The sequence below is a fragment of the Camelus bactrianus genome, chromosome 7 (genome assembly GCF_048773025.1).
Source record: "Camelus bactrianus isolate YW-2024 breed Bactrian camel chromosome 7, ASM4877302v1, whole genome shotgun sequence".
Lineage (NCBI taxonomy): Eukaryota > Metazoa > Chordata > Mammalia > Artiodactyla > Camelidae > Camelus > Camelus bactrianus.
In genome coordinates, this window is record NC_133545.1 from 28,853,583 (window position 1) to 28,875,915 (window position 22,333).

Here is a 22,333-nt window from a genome sequence, read left to right on the forward strand (position 1 = left end):
CCTGGAGCAGAATTTATGGCTTGAAGAACAAAATGTTGCCAAATACCTCAGCCAACCTCTGGAGGAGGCAACAAGAAGACTCATGCTGGCATTTTTTAATCTGCATCAAATCACACTCCTAAGGGGTGCTCCCTCTGCTTTACAGACGTGAATATGAGAGAAGAATATACGACTCATAAGATCATAAGATATGATGGATATATTTGTGCCTCCTCCTCCAAGCTTCCAAGTTAATAAAAGTCATGTCCAAAATAAGCTAAAGAGAGCAGACAAACTGCATTACTGGGGAATTCTGATAAGCCAAAGAGAATTAAACAAGAAGTGGCTCTGAGAACTCCAGTCAATACATTAATGAAGCAATTGGGTTTATTTAGTACCTAAAGTTCAAAGGCTTGCCGATGGAATTTTGCCATTTACTGCATTTCACATCTTTTATTTTAATATTGTGGTTTTTTATGTAACGGCTTCTAGCATTGTTGAGAAAGATGTGAAATAACAACTGTGAGGGTTTCCCAAGTATCAGACAACATGTTACTTCACAAAAGTTATCTTCACCAGGAACTCAGAGGCTGGAACCCATAGCTCCGGTTTATGGCGGGCTTACCATGAGCCAGGTGAGGCTCTTTACATGCGTTATCACTTTGTGTCTTCATTCCAACCTAATGAAATAGCTTCCATTTTCGTCCATGAAGAAATCACAGCTGGCAGAAGTTAAGTGACTTGCCCAAGGTCACTTAGCTAGTAGACCGTAGAGCTGGAATTCAAAGCTAAGAATGTTTATCTCCAAACCTGTGCTCCTCAAAACCATAGCAAAGTGCCTCAAGTCCTGTGCAGACCAGTTTTGATCCATGATCTGGAGCTCACGAAAGATTAAAAATTGGGCAGGAGCAGCCCAGGTGGGTCTATAAATAGCTCATCAGCAGAGTCTAATTTAAGCACTGCTAACCATCCCTCTGGCCACAGGCTCAGTTCCTGCACCTTGAACTGAGACTTTATCTTCCTCTTCTTATGCAGGACTTGATTTGAAAGCTTTTACATGGGTTGTAGTGTCCTTGTAACCTTCAGGGAGACTTACACAACCAATAGAACAGCGCAATAGGAAATTTCACTCTGGTTAAATGAAAAAAATCCCATTCTTCTGAAGGACTGTAGAGGTAGGTAGGTAGAGGCCAAAGGTATCCTAACATCAAAGCAGACACAGGTTATTAAAGGCAAGGTGCCTTGTGAAGATACTGTGGCCATGCAGCTCTGGCCTGGCAGGAATCTCTACGAACAGGAACCTAATGTCTTTGCGCTTCAGTGTTCTCATTGTAAAATGTGGGAGATGCCATCTTTCTTCTCAAATCTGCTCTACCTCTGGGCTTTCACATTTTAATAGACAGCACCTTTGTTTTATCAGTCCACAAACTTCAGAGTCATCTACAACTTATATTTCTCCCTGATCTTCCCAGAAGGAATCAATCATCAGTCCTGTGGATTGTTTTGCCCAATAGATCTCAAACCCATGTTTCTCTCTCTCTCCTGCCCCCATGTAGTTCAAGCCCCCAGGCATCCTTCTCTGAGCACTTCAAGAACCTCCCCCTTGATTTTCTGCCTTTCCCTCTTGCCTCTTGTCTAGTCCACTCTCGTTTAGCAACCAAAGCCGTCACTACAAGTATAAATTGGATCACGTTGTTAACCTTCTACAAAACCTTCAGCAGCTTTCCATTACATTCAGGATGAAATGTAAAATCCTTAAGACAGACTGCAGACCCTGCGTGACTCAGCGCGTGACTCAGCCCCTCCCGCTTCGCCTGGCCCATGCAGCTCCTTCCTCTGCTCCACTCCCTTTTTCACTCCAGCCACATATATGGCTTTCCTCCACCTCCTCAGTTCATTCCACACATTCTATCCTCCCTCCCTGGGAATCTCAACCCCTACACCTTCTTCCTATGGCCAAGATATCCTCCAGGTCTCAAATTAGATGTCACTTCCTCAGAGGTATCTTTCCTGATCCCCAATAATGAATAAGGTCCCCCAAGATATGATGTCATAATACCTACACTTTACTTTCACAGCTTACAGTGAATATTAGAATTGTATATGCATTTATGAGCATTTTGGTTTTAATGCCTGTCCCTTTTCCTAGACCATGACCCTGTCATTAGCACCCAGGCTTTACATAGTATAGGCTCAATAAATATTGCCTGAATAAATATTTACAGAAAAATCTGTAAAAAAAAAAAAATTTACAAAAAATCACATCACATGGGCCGATGTGAACATAAGAAGTAAAAATATGAAAAATCATGGTCAGAGTCCAGCCCATACTACTTTTCTTCCTTCTGGAAGAATAGCTACCACAACCCAGAGTCTGTAAATGAGAAATATGAACAGCCCATTAAAACTTTTGATCTTTCTTCATAATTGCTTGAGAAATGGTACACCTACCTTTTTTTCACCATAGCCTGATAATTTATATATAATATTCATCAAGTGTATGGAAATACATTATATATTAATTAGTTTTATTTAAAATAGATATATATTTAAAGTTATGAAGGAAGAAAGTTACTCGTTGAAACTAGACACCCAAAAGTTTTTTAAGTGTAGTGGATTTGATACCATTCAGAAATTCTGTAGGTCTTTTGTATATAGTTTATGATCTAGCATTAAAGTAATACTTTAATTTTAACTTTAAAGAAAACTTAACTGAACAAACTGGTTAAGTTAGAATTCAGTTTCACACAGTTAATCAAACATTCCATTCTTGTCTTACAAAGAGCATCTGGCACTCACTCTCTTGCTTTGAGGGGCACCAGTAGGTGTCTCCTTGCTTCTGCACTATTGTAAACAGTATTTCTACAACCTCATGTCTAAAGCTGAGAGGTCCTCGGAGGCCACCTATGTCCTTTACCTGGTTTACAATGAAACAGCCAGGGTCCTGAGAAATTATATGGATTGGCCAAGGTGGCACAGTCTGATTGTGCAGCAAAAAATATACCTAAAACTATACATCACAATGATCTTATACCTTTCTTTCAAGAAACTGTTCACCAGTAGGAAAATTAGGGTGTGCAAATATTTGATATTTACTTAATGTCATGTATGTATGCTACAAAGAGCAATCTTAGGACTCAAGGAAGAACAAAAGAGCACCATTGTTCACCACCTGACTAATCTCTTCCCTGAAGCAGACTCCTTAATCGCTCAACTCGGTGGAGATAACCGAGCGGGCATGGAGTGCTCCGAGCTGGTCACGCACAGGCAGCAGGCAGTGTGCTTTAGCCTGGGATGTCAGATGAAAAACGAAAAAGCATTTGGCTTCTGTGGTTATTGAATGTAGTATAAACTAAATAAGCGGGAGGAATGACTCCTTATCCTTACATATACGGTGTTGTTTGTCTCAGAAGGGAAACACATATGTATCTATCACATACAGTTTTACTAAAGTGTGGCCCAAATGCTTATAAACATCAAAGTGTCTGTAATCTTGCCTTTTGGTGATGTCTGCAAAACTTTATCACAAGTTGAATTTGTCAATAAAAATCCATCCAATAGGAACGAATCAAGCTCCTAAGGTGGCATCACAGAAGTAAGTGCTGCTTTGCTTTGAGCAACACCTAGTAATGAGAACAAGGTGAATAAAGTATTTATGAGTCCAAACTGTTTCAGGCTGATAACAGAGAATAATGTTATAATGCACATATCAAGTTTGTATGCAAATGATTGCATGTAACATGTCCAAATTTTTATTTCCATAAAGCCATTTAATGTTTCACAATCTTTTACAGCACAATATTTTAGTATATGCTTTTTCAGAAATAGCATTTACAATGATTTCCAGATCTGATCCAATTATCAAAAATCTCAAAACTTTAGGCTCAGATGTAGTAAGACTGTCTTGTACTAATTGCCGTACTAGTTATTTTCCCTTTCTCCCTTGAATACGGCACTCCACACCCACCGTCCTCTCCACTTTAGTCCAGGCTCCCACAACATACCAGCTAGAGAGTTTCTCAGCCCATCAGCCTGCTTCTCATCCTGCCGATTGAAGTCAACCCTCCACATGCTGCCAGCAGCAGTGCAGACTTCTGCTGCCTTTTCACTGCCCTCCTCTAGCTCAAGAAGACACAGCCCCAGCTCACTGGACCACCTTAGGTCTTGTCAAGTCTTTCCTGCTTTCTCCCAATACTCCCTAACACATGGCCTCCTCTGCCCTTTGCCCTCAACTCTTTCTAGTTTCCATCTCTGTAGTTGATTATAATACCCTTGTTTGGGATCCTGGAATATCCTCTCCACAACTCTCTGCCCCCAACCTTTCTAAAATCTACAAATTTTATAACACTTTATGGCCCATCTTAATCATTAGCTTCTTTTTAAAAAATTTTTTCTTTCAGCTTTATTAAGATATAATTGACACACAGTACTGTATACTTTTTTGAGGAGAGGGTAATTAGGTTTTTATTTATTTATCTATTTATTTATTTTAAAGGAGGTACTGGGGATTGAACCCAGGACCTCATGTTTGCTAGGCACACTCTCTACTACTGAGCTATACCGTCCCTCCTTAATCATTTGCTTCTTTGTAAAATTGTCAATACTCATTTGTTCATTTCTAATCTAATACAAAAATGAAAGAGACATGATCCCCTGTCCTCAAGGAACTATAAATAATAACAACCAGCACAACACAGTGTATTGTCCTTACTACAATACCAGGGAGTAGTTTAAGTACTTTATTTATTCCTTTATTCATTTCATCCTCACAAATCCCCAATGAAGTAGTTACTACCATTATACCCATTTTACAGACAAAACTGAGGCTCAGAGAAATTAAATAACTTGCCTAAGATGATATGGCTGGTAAAATCCAGATACTAGTAGAATCACAGCCTTTTGTAAAAGAGACCAGCATTTAGTGACCCAGCAGAAACTTATGTGTATTGAATTCCTACTTTTGTATGTGCTATATGAGAGACAGGAAAACCAGTTAGGTTAAAAAAAAAAACAAACTGTTTTACTTTGCACTTCTATGACATTCTTTCTGCTAGTCTTCTTTGATTGTTGATGATTTTGTGTTTCAATCTTGCTTTCTTAACTAGCATGTCTACGAAGCGTTTACAACACTGAGTAGGAATTAAGCAAATGCACAGAAAATTCCAATATAAGACACAGAGAAGTGCCAGAAGAGATTTATAAACAAAGTTCTAGACCCCATCTGGGACTGGGGTGCGGGAGTGGAGAGTTGGGGTTAGAGTCCGAGTTAAAAGGGGAAGGGAGGGAGTGAAAGAAGGCCATCTGACAGAGTTTAACATTCGAGGTGCCTAAGTGACCACGATGAAGGAAGATCATCTCAGACAGCGGAGGCACATGGACAGAGGAAACGAGAGAGAAGTTTCTGCTTAACTGAAACTTCCAAGTGCGCAGGTGTGAAGAGTGGCGGATCTGACTGGGAAGGTTGGGTTGGGACTTGATCGCCAGGGACCTAAACCACAAATGGAAGAATCCGGACATTATTCGGTGAAGAAAGAGGGGGTCCTAGAAGGATTTTGACATGGCAAGTCACAAAATTGGAATGCTACTTTTAAAAGTTTAACTTGTGTGCCACATACAATGGAGAATTTCAAAGAAGAAAATGAGAAAAGCGCAGCAGTGGGAGCAAAAGGAGGAAGGATCCAGTGATGCGGGGGAAGGGGCGACAAGAGCTTGGAGCTAGACTCTCTCGCAGTGACCCACAGCACTTCCTGACCTGCCCTTCCCTCGGCCATGACTAAGCCTAATTACCTAGATTTCATTTGTCGTTTTAGTTTCTTCCTTGGGTCTGTGAGTTAACGCAATGTGTGCAGTTTTGAGCTTCTCGTTGGAATCTGATAGGATGGACTGGGGCCTCATTTGGCATCTTTACATAACTATGGAATCAATTGTACTTATTATCATTTAAAGCATAACGAAGGAGTTTAATAACTAATTACTAAATTGGTAATTATTCTGAAATGGAATGAGAACTGCTGTCCTCGCAGTTTCCTCGTTCAGATCTACAGAAAAGTGTCTTGGCCCTATCTGCTGTCTCTCACAGCAAAAGGTGTTCCTGCTTTGGTGGAAGTCGTATGTGGGTGTGGATTATTTTCAGATCATAGTCTTCCCGCAGGAATAAGCCTAGTCATTCCCTTAAACTAGTTTGCAGCCTTTCAAACGTGTTGAAGCTTTAAAAATAAATTTAAAATTATTTTGCTGTTTTTCATGAATTAAGTTATTAACAAAGTTCAAAGCTAATGAATAATTTTAAGTCTTGGTGTTCAGTTGCCTGAGCCAATGGGACTCTGATGACAGGCCCTGAGAGCTTAGAGGTAAAGTAGAAGAAATTAAAGAAGGTTCTACCTTGAAATGTACACAGTGTCCTGTCTTCCATGCTGGTGCATTCTCCAAAATTGCTTTCTAGCTACAGGAGGGAAGAAAACACACACACACACACACACACACACACACACACACACACACACCCCCCCCAAGAACTTGCCAAAACTAGGATCACTATGAGGGAGAGGGAAGTTTCTTATTCAAAGTTCCTATTTCATGTATCTGAAAACAAGTGGCTAACTGACCCAGGGATCTCTAATATCTCAGTGTCGGAGGTCTTGGGGAACTCTGCCCTTGCAAGGTCAGAAAGATGGAAGGAAAAAAAAAAAGATGGAAAAGCAAACAATATATTTCTTGGATTTTTAATTCTTTCTTTCCTGCTTTTTAAAGCTCAAACTCCAGGAAAGGAAAAAAATGAGTTAATTCGAACTTTCAAAGGAAAGTTCGAAAAATAAAAGCATCTCTTGGTTTGGATATTAAAAAAATATGAGGAGTTTGCCCTCTTTCTTTCTTTCTTGGTCACTCACTTAATGATCTCAAGAAGTCACTGTAGAAGAAATAGTACGTTCTGTCTATAGACATCCTTGTGATACCGGGAGACAGTCCCCGAAACCAGGATCATAAACATGCACAGTGAGAAGCATTTACTGTCAGTGTGAGCGTGCATTTTTAAAGGCATAGTTCAAAATATTTCTTGCTCAGTTTATAAAAAGCTTGAAACCACAGAAGAGGGAAAAGTCAAATTTGGAGGATTCATATTGGCAGAAAGGCAAAATAAAGACTTTTCATAACGCTGGCCCACTTGGTTTTCCTCCAAGGCTTGCATATTTTGTCTCCTAAGTAGAACATACAAGAAAATAAAAACCTCTCGATCACATGCCAGGTAAACTGAAGGATTCCCAGTGAAACTTAAACTATTTCCTTTGCTTATTCTAATGGGCAGATCTGTATAAATAACAACAACAAAAAAGAACAAAGGTGCACTACAGTAGTTTAAAATGGGACCAGAAGACCGAGAAGCAGCTGAACAACAGCGCTTCTCGGACAACCAGATTCTATTCCTGTCCAATGCTATCACCTCGGGATACTTGTATCCCCAGTGTTCCTCTATCTTCAGACCATCTGACAACCCTTTTTTTTCTTTCTGAAGAAACAATATTGATTTTTTTTTTAAGTTCAACCAGGATGAAGCTTCTGGCAACGTGACAAAGTCTAGACAAATGAATTAAAAGCATCAATCCAGCAGTTACAATATTTAGTGCCTCATTAGTTGAAAGGAGCAAATGTTCCACAGAGGTAATCTATCAAGAAATAGAAGCTGTTTTCTCGGGCTAGATTTGTAGTCCATCTACCTGGAGATGCTCTTCGCATTTTAATTTTGTGTTAAAAGTAGAGAATTGTTAGAACCATGGTAGTGGAATAGATTCAGTGCCCGTTAGTACAAAGGGAGCAAAGAGTTTGCTAAAATAGTGAATATATCCATACAGTTGAGAGCAAATATTAGTTGATATACAGCCCATGCCTTTCAGATTTGGTCCCAGTAAAGACATCCTTGGTTTCTATTAAGATCATTTAAAAATGGAACTGTTATTATTTCCCTCATATTTAAAAAGTCCTCTTGCACAATCACACAGACAGAATGATCCTAAGCCAGTGAGGCTGAAGATCCTTTGTGACCCAAATCAAAGAGTGACATTTAAAGAAAAAGCTACTGATTAATCTGACATGGTTCATTCTATTCAAAGAACAAAAAACAATCATTACACTTTCCATTTTCAGTTCCACTACCTCCTGCTTCCAAGTGTTTGTTATTTCAGCAGCATCTTTTATATCTTGCAAAGCATTTCTCAACCTGCTGTGATTGCTAACTTGGAGCTCAGACCAGTGAAGCAGGAAAAAAAGAGCTGATAAAAACAGAAGTCCCATGCTCCTACTGCAGATTACGTCTTCTGGAAAAGGTGAATATTTCAGTAACTGTATGTCAGAGAATTCCAAACTTCTAGCATAGTTTTTCTCTGAGGGAAAAGGCTGCATTGCAGAAAAAAAGACAGCACTACATGATGAACATATTTTGCAGGGAAATGTGAATTTCTTGAGTGCAAGTGTCAAATAATGGTAAAATGTATTTAGTCACTTTTTTCTAGCTAAATCTTTCCGGCTTACCTGTGGAATGACTCCAAAGGCTTTCCGCCACTGTTGCAAAGTTATTGAATCCCAAGACACACCGTCTATTTGGATTTCTCCTTTAGTGTTCAGCAGTCTCATAAAAGCCAACAACAAAGTGCTCTTCCCTGATCCGGTTCTTCCCAAGAGGCCCACCTAGAATATCAGTGATGGAATTACTCCCTTGACAGAGAGATACAATACCATGTTATCTGTATTATACTTCAATTAAAACACACTGGAACTGCTTTTTCTTTTTTTCCCACCATCACCAGGAGAAGATTTTCACTTATTTGTTCAAACCTTTCTGCATACTCCCAATTCTGACCAAAACTGATCTGGAGCACAGCAACCCTGGCAGAGAATATAGAGACTGGTCATAGGGAACTGTACCCCTGATGCTGTTTACATTTATCAGTGACCTTTAGCCAATGGCAAAAAGGAAGAAAACACCCATTTTGCATCAAAGAAAACAAAGATAGAGTGTCTTAAGGCACATAATTTCTAAGAATGGGCTCACGTCAGAAGCAGAGACCTATAGCTTGATCTAGTTCCAAATGTGAATATGAGCTTGAAGATCAATGAATCTGAAAAAAGTTCTAATCTTTAGAAACTTTTCATAATAATTTCAGTGAGCATCAAGTGTAGGCCTGACAATAAAGAATAAGTTCCGTGAGCTATAGATTCCCACAGAAGGCAGGCCGCGCCCTGCCACCCCTCAGTGGATAAGCACTTGGACAGTTGTCAAATCAAATCCTTACTTCCATTCTGATTGGCAAGAAGAGAATCTGGGGAAGCAAAAATGATATTGTGGGAAAGAAAAAACTATTCTTGTTACCTCAAGACTGTAAGAACACAGCACGTACGTGACAAGGCCATGTACTGCAAGGGGAGGATGCGGTGCAGGTGGCCACAGGGGGCTGACTCTGTGTTCCGATGCCAGCTCAGACCCAGCACTTAGAGGAAGATGCTCTGAGTGGGACAGAGCACCCTGCCATCATTAACCAAACACTGAATAAACTTCTCGACAGTTAGTGGCACTGAATGTTTGTCTCTTTCCCCTTACATTATTTCCATTTCTTTTTTTTTGTCATTTGGACTTTTTACCATATAGCTGAACAAATGGTCTTATAGAGTAGTGCTTTTCACACTATCTGTGGTCAAGGACAGTTTTGTTTTGCTTTTTTAATTTCCAATCCACTAAAAAGTAGTAAAGAATAAAAAAGAATCTCTAAATGCTTACTCTCAATTGCTATACTTACCACAGACCAGTAACAGTTTCGAAACCAGAACTAGTTATGGACCACAATAAATGCTTGAAAGAAACCCATAGTAATAATAACTTTTTGAATACTGATTAGGAACCTGGTAATAAACTAGGACTTTAGGGTAAGCTCATAAACAGTAGTAACACAACTGTCTTTCTATCCATCATAAGATATAGGTCTTATGTTTATAATAGGACTTTCACCGATGGTTGTTCTCTGAGACGACTGAGAAAATCAGATAAACAAAATAAAACATACAACACCCTGCTGAGGTTCTTCATACTACTCATCACAGTTGGTAATTTTTTTTTATTCTTTTCTTGATTACTGCTTGTGTTCACTCAAAAAATGTAAGTTCAACAAGGGCACAGTAATCGATCTTGTTTTCCACTGAACTCTCAGCACATGGCACAGTGGTTGACTCACATAAGTACTCAATAATTACTTGGTTGGATTGACTGAGGGATAGTCAGATGGAAGGATGAATGGATAGATGGACAGCCAGACAGATGGGTGGGTGCATAGATGGCAGGAAGGAAGAATGGGAGGAAAGAAGGGCAATGAATGAATAAACTTATTTAGTTGATCTAATACATAGATGAGTGTAGTCCCTTTCGGTCAATTACCAGATTAACTCTAAATTTTAAAATCTTGTGGAATTTCATATGCACATTTCCATTTCTGAATCAGCCCATGTTGACAAACACATTCACCATACGTTGTGATTTTTCAAACACAAGAGTAAAGCTTTATATAAGCAATCTGAGTATGCCTTCTGCAGGTGAGGCATGAGGAAGGAGGAGAAAAGGGAAGTTCAAGAGCAGGAAGTGATCTGCTCTAAAGTCACATCAAGAACTTTTGATGAAAAGTGCCTTGAGATTCCAACTCTTATATCAGTAGCCAGGATTCTAATGATGAGGATAAATGGCTACTTTCTTTTTCCTGAAGAAGCAAATATTGAAATGTTTAGAGAACTCAGCTTTTATGTTGCGATAAAACTGGATGGAGAGGCAATTTGTAGATCTTTTGTTTAGCTTTAAAGTTTTCAGCGCTTGCTCTGGTTTCCTTATGTTGTTGAACTGCTGGCGCTGTGTTACGTCAGATCTGGTTTTCAACAGCATGGAATCTGATTGGTTCATACCTAACAAAGTCTTCTGTTGTTTATATAATTGGCACATAATAATCCTTTTCCGGGATTTGTTTTTCTAGGCATCTCAGTGATCTGTTGAATAAGGCCAGAGGTACTTCCCGCAAATAAGCTTTTAAGATAGATCCTAATTCCAAGTCAGTGTTTTCTAGTAACTTCAAATGCACCTCCTCTTTGAGAATTTTGGATCAAGATAAATCAAAATGTTATGTGGAGAGTTAAACAGTGTTGAGTTTGGTGCTAGTTGTAATTGCACTGTACCATGAATGGAACAGTCTCAGGACATCCTTTTCAGAGTGTCCTATTCACCATTTTAGAACTGCAATAGATGGAAACCTGTTGTAATTTTTTTCCATCTCCTTGTTATCTCCAGTAATCAAGATGCCAAAAGAATGAAACTTAGACCCCCAAAGGTAGACTAACTGTACTTTTTATATGGTGATACATCTCTGTTTATTATTCATAAAACAAAATTTTTAACATTATAAGTTCTTGAGAATATGCTCCTCATAAACCCAGTATAAGTTACTAAATGATTCAGATACTTCCACACCAATTTTTATCAAGACAGAATGCCATCTGGGTTTAACAAATCAAATAGATATTTAGGTGCTTAGGCTGCTATGATCTGAGCCCCTGATATTGTTCAAATTGCTTCTAGCATCTCAGTATTTTAAAGAGACTACAAATGGAGAAAGCAAGTAAGCTCACTCCAAACAATAGATCTTGAAGTATGATTAAATATCTATTTAATCAACAGATTGTCCAGTACTGTGATATATACAATATACCATTTGAGGCATTTTAATAAATCTAGTTTATCATGAAAAACCTAGCTCCAAATTAAAATCCCAGGCCATATTTTTAGAGGAAAAAGAAAAGGAAAAAAAGGTAAAGATATTCTAGCTGGGGGAAGGTGATCTGGATGTTAGAAATTTAGACAAAAATAAAAAGCTTTAAAGAAAAAACTATTTGAGATTGAAAAGAAAAGCAGTTTTTTTTTAAAAGTTACTTTTCATAAAGTAAAAAGTTTTAAATACCTGCTACATTTCTCATGCATTGGAAATAAAATTTAAAGTACAGGTTCTGTGAAGCAAAGGCCTAAATTAAGAGCCAAGAAAGTAACAGAACATGTCTTCCCTGAAGGAATTTATATGGACAAAGTGTTTGAATATGAAGATTGAGTAGTTTTTCTACACAAAATACTGATTTTTTTAACAACATGCTATGGGCTGAATATTTCTGTCTCTCCTAAATTCATATGTTGAAATACTAATCCCCAAAGTGATAATATTAAGAGGTAGGGCCATTGGGAGGTGATTTGGTCATGAGAATAGCCCTCATGAATGGGATTGGTGCCCTTAAACAGAGGCCCCAGAGAAGCTCCTTGCCTCTGCTTACCACGCGCGGTTACAGTGAGAAGACAGACACCTCTGAGGCAGTGGGCTTTTGCCAGACACTGAACCATGTGGTGCCATGAGTTTGGACTTCTCAGACCCTAGAATTGTGAAAAATAAATTTCTGTTGTTTATAAGCCACCTAGTCTATGATATTTTGTTATAGCAGCCTGAATGGACTTAGACACACTATAAAACCAAGAATAGTGAAGTCCATTAAAAATTAAACAAGAAATGCCCACTTAAGTCCTTTTCAAATTTTTTTTAAAGATGAATTAGACCCCAGCTGTGCTTGAAGGATTTTTGGATAATAGAAATAATATACAGATGGTCCCCGACTTAGGATGGTTTGACTTAAGATTTTTTGACTTTACAATTGTGTGAAAGCCACATGCATTTGGTAGAAACTATACTTCAAATTTTGAATTTTTTATCTTCTCTGGAGCAGTGATATGTGGTACAATACTCTCATGAGGCTGGGCAGCAGCAGTGAGCCCCAGCTCTCAATCCGCCATGAGATCATGAACGTAAACAACTGATACCCTTACAACTTTCCCATCACCATACAGCCACTCTCTTTTCACTTTCAGTACAGTACTCAATAAAGTACATGAGATAGTCATGTACTTTTTATTATAAAACAGGCTTTATGTAAGATGATTTTGCCCAACTGTAGGCTAATGTAAGTGATCTGAACATGTTTAAAGTAGGGCTAGGCTAAGCTATGATTTCAGTAGGTTAAGTCTATTAAATACATTTTTGACCTAACAATATTTTCAACTTGTGATGGGTTTATTGGGACATAACCCCATCATAAGTCAAGGAAGATCTGTACTAAATATGAATCCACTTCTTAATCATCATGCAAGAAGCATGTTTGGGGCACCTGTTACAGTTCACAAGATGCTGTTATAGTTTCTACGGGCAAAGCAGTAGAAACCACATTCTTAAGAGAGTTGCTCAGAATAATGTTTTAAGAATCAATCCCGGCTGTAATCAATCACGTGACCTAGAAGTAGGCATAAGCCATTCATTCATTCATGCATTTAACATATAGTAAAGTAGGCAGTGTGACAGGCAAAGGGACAAAAAAAAATGAAAAATTAGGTACAGGGACTTGTAAGGGGTTCAGGCTCAGCTTTTTACTTGCTAAGATAGAGTGATGACACCCAAGTTCCTTATATGCTGGACCAGAATCTAGTTATTTTTAATAACTTCTGTGAGTTCAGCTCAGTCCTGGGATCATACAGAATATTTCAAAAATAGTGCAAGGTTATTTTTGCTTATTAAATAATAAAATGATTGCTTTGTAAATAATTATTGCCTAGTAAATTATTGGGAAAAAAATTAAACAATCCGTACCTTGAGAAAAACTCCAACTTAACAAACAAACTGAAAAAAGCAAAGGAAAAAAGTACCACTTGTTTGACAGAGTGTAAATAGGTAAATGTAAGAAGACTTTGTTGGCAACAAAATATTTCTCTCACCTGAAATGGAAGATAGTTTCAAGATGCAAAATCTAAAACATGTTGTAGTTTTGGTTTATTTAATAGCTTTTTTAGCTAGTAAGCTAGCAATCAATTGGATATTCTGCAAGTAGAATCACATTGTAAATGGTCCCATTATATAGATTCAGGACTCTGCAAACTAAATTTCACACGAAAAAATGATGACTCCATATAATAACTTGAAATTATTTGTGTCCAGTATTGGTCCTAGTCTACAATAATAGTGTCTCAAATGGATTCTGGTAGCACATTGCTCTAGGCTACTGAGAGTCACTTACTGAACACACGGGTAACAAAGCAAGCAATGTTTAATTCTTACCCTCTGGCCAGGACTTATCGAGAAGGAAATGTTCTCCAATATGGCATTCCCACTATCTATGTATTTTGCTGTGAGGTCTTTGACAGTCATTTGGCCGCCTGAGGGCCAGATGTCATCTTTTTTCACGTGCTGATTCTCAATAATCATAACTTTTGAGAGCTGGCCATCCTTGGACGGTTTGAATGACTCATTAGGTTTACCTTCTTCTGCAGGCATATCAATAAACTTAAAGACTCGGCTCACAGATCGCATCTGAAATGAAAATACTGTTTTAGTTTTGCTAGTTTGAGAGCTGAAGACAATGTCATAATTAATTTGATGTTTCCTTAAAAATAGCTTGTAAGATGTGATGCTAACTAGTCATCACTTGGCTGTCAGGTTTTTCAGTGAACTAACAGGAAATAACTGGATATAATCAAAAGCTTAACCAAGAGAATTAACTAGGATTTATATAAACGGGCTCTGGATAAACATGTTTATTTTGGTGGTCACTTAATTCTCAGTTATGCAAGCCACACATAAATAGCCAAACTATACTCAAGGGACTAGACGATGTCAAGGGAAAACTTTTTCTACTATGAGTAGCACTACATAATGTTGTACAACTGGTATATTATAAAAAAAGGTTTCACACCACAAAACCGCTACAAAAGATTCTTGCCTTCCTCTTTCAGTGCCTTAATGACTATCAACAACTCTGAATGTCAGCTAGGTGGGAAGTGGACTCTTGATACTTAATAAATTTTGAATAACTTCACAATACTCTTCAAACAAATTTAAGTCACTAGCATATATCTAGTTAAATAATTCTATTTTTAATATAAATTACTTAAAGATCAATTTCCACTGCTAAGCAAAATATGACTGTGTAGAAGGGCTGCATTTGAAATTCAACTGTCTTTAAAGGTGCTTAAATTCTTTAATGAGAACATATTTCTCTGAATAATTGTAATTTATTGGAATTTGGAATGTGATTTTTAAAATACACCAGCATATAATAGGCACCCAACAAATATTGGAAAAAAATTTAAATGAATAAATGAATGAATATATGAATGATTAAATATATAAATAAATAAATGAATAAGAAGAGTTCAAGACTTTGAATTCACTCAATTCCTATTTTTTAAAAGACGTCATCCTTTATTTTTTAAAAATCAAAGTATAGTTGATTTACAATGTTTCAGGTATACACCAAAGTGATTCAGTTGCATATATATATATATATATATGTATATGTGTGTGTGTGTGTGTGTGTGTGTATATATATATATATATATAATTTTTCAGATTCTTTTCCATTATAGGTTATTACAAGATATTGAATATAGTTTCCTGTCCTTATTGTTTATCTATTTTATATATAGTTGTGTGTATCTGTTAATCCCAAATTTCCAATTTATCTCCTCTTTCACTCTTTGATAACCATGTTTGTTTTCTATGTCTGTGAGTCTTGAAAGTTCATTTGTATCATTTTTTTTTTTTAGATTCAACGTATAGGTGATACCATATGATATTTGTCTTTCTCTGTCTGACTTACTTTATTTAGTATGATAATTTCTAGGTCCATCCATGTTGCTGCAAATACATTCTTTCATTCTTTTTTATAGTTTGTTAACATTCCATTATATACATATATGTATATATAGGTATACCACATCTTCTTTATCCAGTCATCTGTCAATGGATATTTAGGTTGCTTCCATGTCATGGCTATTGTAAATAGTGCTGCTATGAACATTGGATTACATGCATCTTTTTGAGTTAGAGTTTTCATCTTTTCTGGATATATGCCCAGGAGTGGGATTGCTGGATCATATGGTAATTTTATTTTTAGTTTTTCCAATGAATCTCCATACTGTCCTCCATAGTGGCTGCACCAAATGACATTCCCACCAGCAGTGTAGGAAGGTTCTCTTTTCCCCACACCCTCCCCAACATTTATTATTTGTAGACTTTTTGATAATGGCCATTCGGACCAGTGTGAGGTGATACCTCATTGTAGTTTTGATTTTTGCATTTCCCTAATAATTAGTGATGTTGAGCAAAAATATATCATCCTTGAGTCCATGGCTTAGTCCTTCCCAGGTGTTAACAGCTTACTAGACAGAAATTTTTTTGTCTTAAAAGTAATTGTTTATTCTGGCTTTACCCAATCAAGAATTTAACCTTCTCCTTTACAAAGTGAATTTATTATCATCTTACTTACATTTATGGCTTAGATTACTAGAAATAATTCTTTTTGCAAAAAAAAAAAAAAAACGTGGTGGAAAGAGATCCATCGGACATTTGCTTCTATTATTTCTATTTCTCATTATTAAAAGGTGAAATGGGAAGAATTCTTCATTTTTAGTGTGAAATGATTGGTAGATGAATGAGAGTTTAGATATTGATCCTTAATTGAATATTAAAAGTTCCATCTTAGCAAATCTAACAGTGTTGCCTGTTTTCACACGTCACTGATCAAGCCTGTTGTTTATTAAAAGCTTTCTTCTATTTAGTGACTGTGTGCTTCAGTTTCCTTCATCTTGAAAATATCTTCAAATTATCTTCAATAATTACTCAAGATTTAAAAAGAGAATGCTTTTAAGTCAAACCCACTGTAATGGAAGTGAAAAGTATCCAAAGCTCACATCCATCATAAATAACTCTAGAGAAAGTGAAAGGCATATTATCTCTATTCCTCCCACATATAATATTTTAAATGTCAAATTACGGGTGATTTCCCACATTTGTTAAATTCTGATTCAGTTTTTTTTATTAATTTTGAATTAAAGCATACTATTGACATTTCTGCATGTCGGTATTATGAAGAATTCTAAACTAGTCTTTGTTAAATGCCTTAGTATGTCAATAAAGACACTATATTGAAAAAATCATATTTTAATACTTCCAAGAAATCAATAAAACATTTAAATATTGCTACCTAAACTACTCAAAATTATATGTGGTAGTATTAAAAAATGACATTCAAAACCACTATTTTGTCAGCTCTAAAATGTAGTACATAATTTTTCTCTGTAAGGATTTTTGTTTGAGCACAGCAAATTACACTCTCCATTAGTGAGGGTGAATCCAGAACTTCTAATGTTAGATATGGTAAATGGAATGTACCAATTAAATTTAGAAAACAAAATTTTCAACGCTTCATCTTTCATATAGTCTAGTTGCTTAAAGTGACCCCAAGATAGGCTATTATAGTTACCCAGAGCACGGTCAAGCACCCTTGACCAAAAACAAGGTCACCTTAACAATGGCACACATCCACAGCATATGAGCAGACATCCACTCCATTCAATGGGTTAGAATATTTTCTGACGGGAAGAAAAGGTGACTAGTGCAGACACCTGCATTATGCTCAGTTTTTCAGCCACTGAAATGCCATTACTGAGTAGACGGCGTGGCCAGATAATGTTATGAATTACTAAGTAATTCCTTGTGCCTCACAGGCTCTCCAAGTTGCACATTTTACTTCCATTGCCCCTCAGAGGAGAAGCTACATCAGAACCAAGTCCGGAAAATCATTCCTGGTCTTCCAGGTTGGCTTTTGGAGTCAGAGATTGATAGATTGAAAATTTTGAGTCACATGAACATTGCTTTTTCAGCTTCAAAAGCCAAAGCCTGAAGAGCTGAAAGCACAGTGTTTACGCAAAAACAGTGGTCACAGCTGAACTATGATAGATGAGAAAGAGCTTCTCTCTTCACCCCACAATCTGACTCACGAATGAGCTGAGACATCAGTTCCTCTAAAGAGAAGTACTGCCTTGCAAGTGAACTCTGGTTCTATCCTCAAATACATTTGAGGGATTTTAGAACATAGGAGGCCTGTGCCTCAATTCTAAGGTGGAGTCAGGAATAAGGCATGCCTTAGAGAAGCTTGCAAAGCGTGGCACGGCAGAGGAGCAATGCAGTGAACGTGGCTGCTTAGTATGTCTAGACACAGATAACTTAACATAGCTTCATATTTTCTTGCATTTCCAGGATGATGCTGAAGGGAAGCCAAAGAATCCCAATCCTTTGATCCCTCAGGGTCTTCCATTCCTCAGGGAAATGGAAGAAGCTGAGAGAGAGAGAGAGAGATATCACCAAGAGAGAGCTTACAGTGAGGACCAGAAGGACGAAGACCCCATGTACTGGACTGTACATGTCTAGGGCAGAAACAGCATCAGAGATGGAGACAGTGAGACAGCCTAGGACCAGATGCTCCCTCCCTCAAGGTCTTTGTATACTGTAAGCTTCCTACTCGGAGTTTAGATTCACTTCTAGCAAAGTCTGAATTTGCTAAGACTTTTTCTTCCACTCAGTGGAAGGTGTGTTCAAATAGAAAGTAAATTTGACTAGAGCAAAAGTGAAGTCTCATTTCTTGTACACTTGATTTCATAGCCAGATTCATATCTGCTATCAGAGATGGATCCGGGTTTGGTGGAACATGAAGCTTACATCATTTGAGGGACTTTTCTTAAGAAAAAGAATAAAAATTCTGCAGAGAAAATGAAGTATAAGGCCTTTGAAGGGTTCCATGCAAGCAAGAGGACCTGAAGCTCCTGTCTCCTGGGCTTTATGTAAAACCCGCTGTGCCTATTACAATAGCCTTATTCAAAGCATCCCTTATTGTATCCTCCCCCTTTAGGGCTTAGCATCGTGCAATGTCTTAATAAATCTTTGTTCATAATGAACTAATCCGCTGTTCTACCTCCACATGCAGGAAGCAGTGTCTGAGCAGGGAGAATGACAGAGCTGTGAGTACCTTAGCAAGTAATCCAGGCTACAATTGTAGCCTCAGCTTCTCAGCCTGAAAATATCCATTGCTATTTTGATTAGAAGGAAGTTGCAACATACCACACTATTTTTAGTCTCATATATTTGTTTTCATTGAGTTTTTTAACCTAATTTAATCCTTTTTCTAATTTGGAATGTCTAAACATTTTCCTGTGATATGCAAAAACTGCTATGCCATTGTCCAGCGGTGTAGATAGAGCTGGGGAAAATTCAGACTCAGCAATTATCGAAGTGACTGTAGGCAGGCAATCTCTGTAACCTTAAGCTGTTGCTTCCTGTGCACAGATAAGTGTTTCCCAGAGAGGAACGAGGGGACGGCTCTGTCTAGCCCACTGATAGCAAAGTCTCAGTGGAGCCATTACCAGCTTAGGTGAGGGCACTTGTCTTAGATTTGGAGAAGTAGATAATGAAGCCAGAAAGAGACTCAGGCACTGAGACATCAAACATATTCTTTGTGTGAAGAAGAAAACTGGATGTAATTTATGCAGATTTCTATAAAATTGGAGTTTAGCCAAAACGAGGTGGAAATTTTTGCTTGACAAGCACCTGTTCTAAATTTTTGGTTTTATTTTAATTTATTATGCTCAAAAAGTTCTGAGTCAATCTTTAAAACTGAATCTCATTATTTTTATGATAATGTCTAAATTACTAAGCATCAGAAGAACAAAGTCTTTTGGGAATATTGATGGTTTTAACAAAAAGACAGCTCTGCAACCTTATGTCAACCTTACTTTATAATGCATGCATTCAGTGAAAAAGACAATAATTCCTAATCTTCCTTTCCACTTTTTGTTGACAAAGAGGGAAGAGGAGGCTTAAAGACCTTTTCTAGAGTAAGTCAAGAAGGAAGACTCCTTTCCCTCACAAAAATATTTGCTCTATTTCCTTTTATCCTTTTGGTTGTTTGGAAACCAGGGCATCAAAATTATGCATTAAAATAACTAAACTGTATGCTGTGATATTCCAAAAGCCATGATAACAGAAACTAAATTTCATTAGCCTGAGAGCTGGCTGGCAACACTGTAAAGAGATTTCATAACTGGTTGTTATAGGAAGATTATAAGAAATGAATGTGAAGAGAATCATCTGGAAAACTGACACGAAGTGAAAAAAAATCACGTATTTTGCAGGAGAAATTTTCAAAATGTGAAGTACATAAAAGGGAGGATGAAAGTATTTTAAATCATAGATTCTTCCCGGTAGGCCCAAAGTAAATGCTTTTCAGAATCCACTAACACAGATCTGAAACTCAAGGCCACGTTAGAGTCACTAGCATGATCCTTAGACCACATGTATAGACTTAAGAGATAATAGTTACCATGGAAACAGACTCTCTGCCCAAAACATATTCTTGAAATTCTGATCTATCTTTCTGTGTCTATTACTTATGCTCCTAGAGTGCTCAAAAAGTTGAATCCAGTCAATCAAGCTATAAATTATTAACAGCATAAGTGAGTTACTTAAGCATACTATAAACTCTAACCCTTTGTAAATTATAGCTTGCTATCTAATCTGTGGCAAATCACATGGCAAGTCAATGCTACTTTTTTCTGACTGCAAGAAGTGACAGAAATGGTGTTCGTGACATAAGAGAAAGAAAATATATTGCAACTAATGACAAAAGGCATAACCTAAGTAAATGTGAAGGTATCAAATATGTTGGTGCCTATTTTCAATAATTAAGAGCTTCAGTAATCATGGTACTAAGTATCAACTGGCAAAGGAAGACTCAAATTTACCTTTCTACCTGAAAAGGTCTGATACCACTAGTTAAATTCACTACTCGAACTAACTTATTCATTCTTCCTGGTGTTACTATTTTTTTTAAAGCACACGATAGGCCATCAGCAAGTGCTTGGTGAATGCAACTGGGTCTATGTGGTATTCACTAAACTTATTTCAAAGGCACTCTCAAGGAGAAGAGATTTACTAAATAACAAAATCTAAAACAACAAACCAAAATACTTCCTCATGGTTTTGACTATCTTAATAAGATTTTGTCTAAGTATCTTAATTTTAAGATAGTATGCCTTCCCCAAAGCACTCTGTCATTAAACATCACCCTCTGTATGTCTGGTAGAGAGTTAAGTGTATCATTGGTTGATATACAGGACAAAAATAATTTGTTGATGGTCCATCAGTTCCAAAGTAAATTCTATCCCATAAATCAGAGGTCAGCAAAACCATGGCCCAATGGCCAAATCCAGCCACGCCCATTTGTGTACATTAGCTTTGCTCTACAAAGGCTGAGGTGAGTATTTGCCTAAGAGACCACATAGCCCACAAAGTTGAAAATAGTATTTAACCTTTAATATGAAAAATGTGCTGACTGACTCCAAGCCATGACTCACAGAAAATCAAAGTGAAAATGAATCTTAGAGATCATCTAATCCAGTGATTCACAAGTCTAGATACACTAGAATCACCTGGAACAGTTTAAAAAATATAGACCTCAAGCCCAGTCACCTTATGCCCAACCAGGAGAACTGCTTTAATTGGTCTCGGAGAACCCTGAGTAATCTCTACTTTTACAAAGGTTCCCAGGTTGAGAACCTCTAATCCAATCCGTTCCTTCTGGGTACAAATGAAAAATTCTAACTCCAGGAAGTTAAAGTGACAGGCACAAAGCTCAACACATTTTCCAAACATACTGGTGTGTGCTCCAGCAATCCTTTCAGGTTCTCATAAGCCTCTCTTATTAATTCAAGACTCAAGAATATCTTAATCATGCTTTCTTTCTCTTTGCTGCTTCTAGTAACATACTGGTTCAGAGCTCTCTGATCAGCTCTAACAACTGCAGTGGTGAAGGACCTAATCATGGCACTCGAGCCTTCAGTAGCAGGTATGTGTGATCCCTGTGAGCATCTGGAACAAAGTCTGCATACAAGTCAGTCAAGATTTTAAATCTTCCATATGAAGAGGGTTCAGAAGAGAATGTCAGAGCTAATAGGAACTTAGAAAATGTCTAACCAAACTGTCTCATTTACAGAGGAGAAAGGTCAAGCCCGCAAGGAGGTGATGACCTCCCTAAGACCACACAACTTCTCGGTGGTAAGGCCAAAGTGGAATGTAGAGGAGAGAGCCACTCTGCAGGATGGAAGTAGAAAGGTTAGATGGAAAAAAGTCTTGGGACAGAGGTCAAAGCGGAAAATATACCACAAAGACTCGTGAGAACAGAAAAACAAAGAAAGGTATTATCAAGAGGCCATTAAAATGAGATTAAAAAAAAAAACAGAAATGAATCCTGTCTTCAGATTCTCACAGCAGAAACTACTTTCAACACAAGAGAATCAGAAGCACTGAAGAAAAGCCAGGTTCCCCACTTCTCCTCCCATCAGGTTTCTTGTCAGTCATTGTACAAGCAGTCACTTGATGTTTACTGGAACCCAAAATAAACACAGGCAATAAAAGGA

The 22,333-nt window shown here is 37.5% G+C and overlaps 1 protein-coding gene across 3 annotated transcripts in view; it reads right to left on the reverse strand.

Moving 5' to 3' along the window:
• Positions 1-22,333, reverse strand: part of CFTR (CF transmembrane conductance regulator) — a 156,757-nt gene that overhangs the window by 13,131 nt on the left and 121,293 nt on the right. For all 3 annotated transcript variants that reach the window (XM_074367172.1, XM_045511119.2, XM_010947616.3), the window contains 2 exons: positions 14,142-14,393; positions 8,503-8,658 (listed from right to left, as the gene is read on the reverse strand). In XM_074367172.1, the coding sequence (XP_074223273.1) occupies positions 8,503-8,658; positions 14,142-14,393 (408 nt within the window). The remainder of the gene's footprint in view (positions 1-8,502; positions 8,659-14,141; positions 14,394-22,333) is intronic.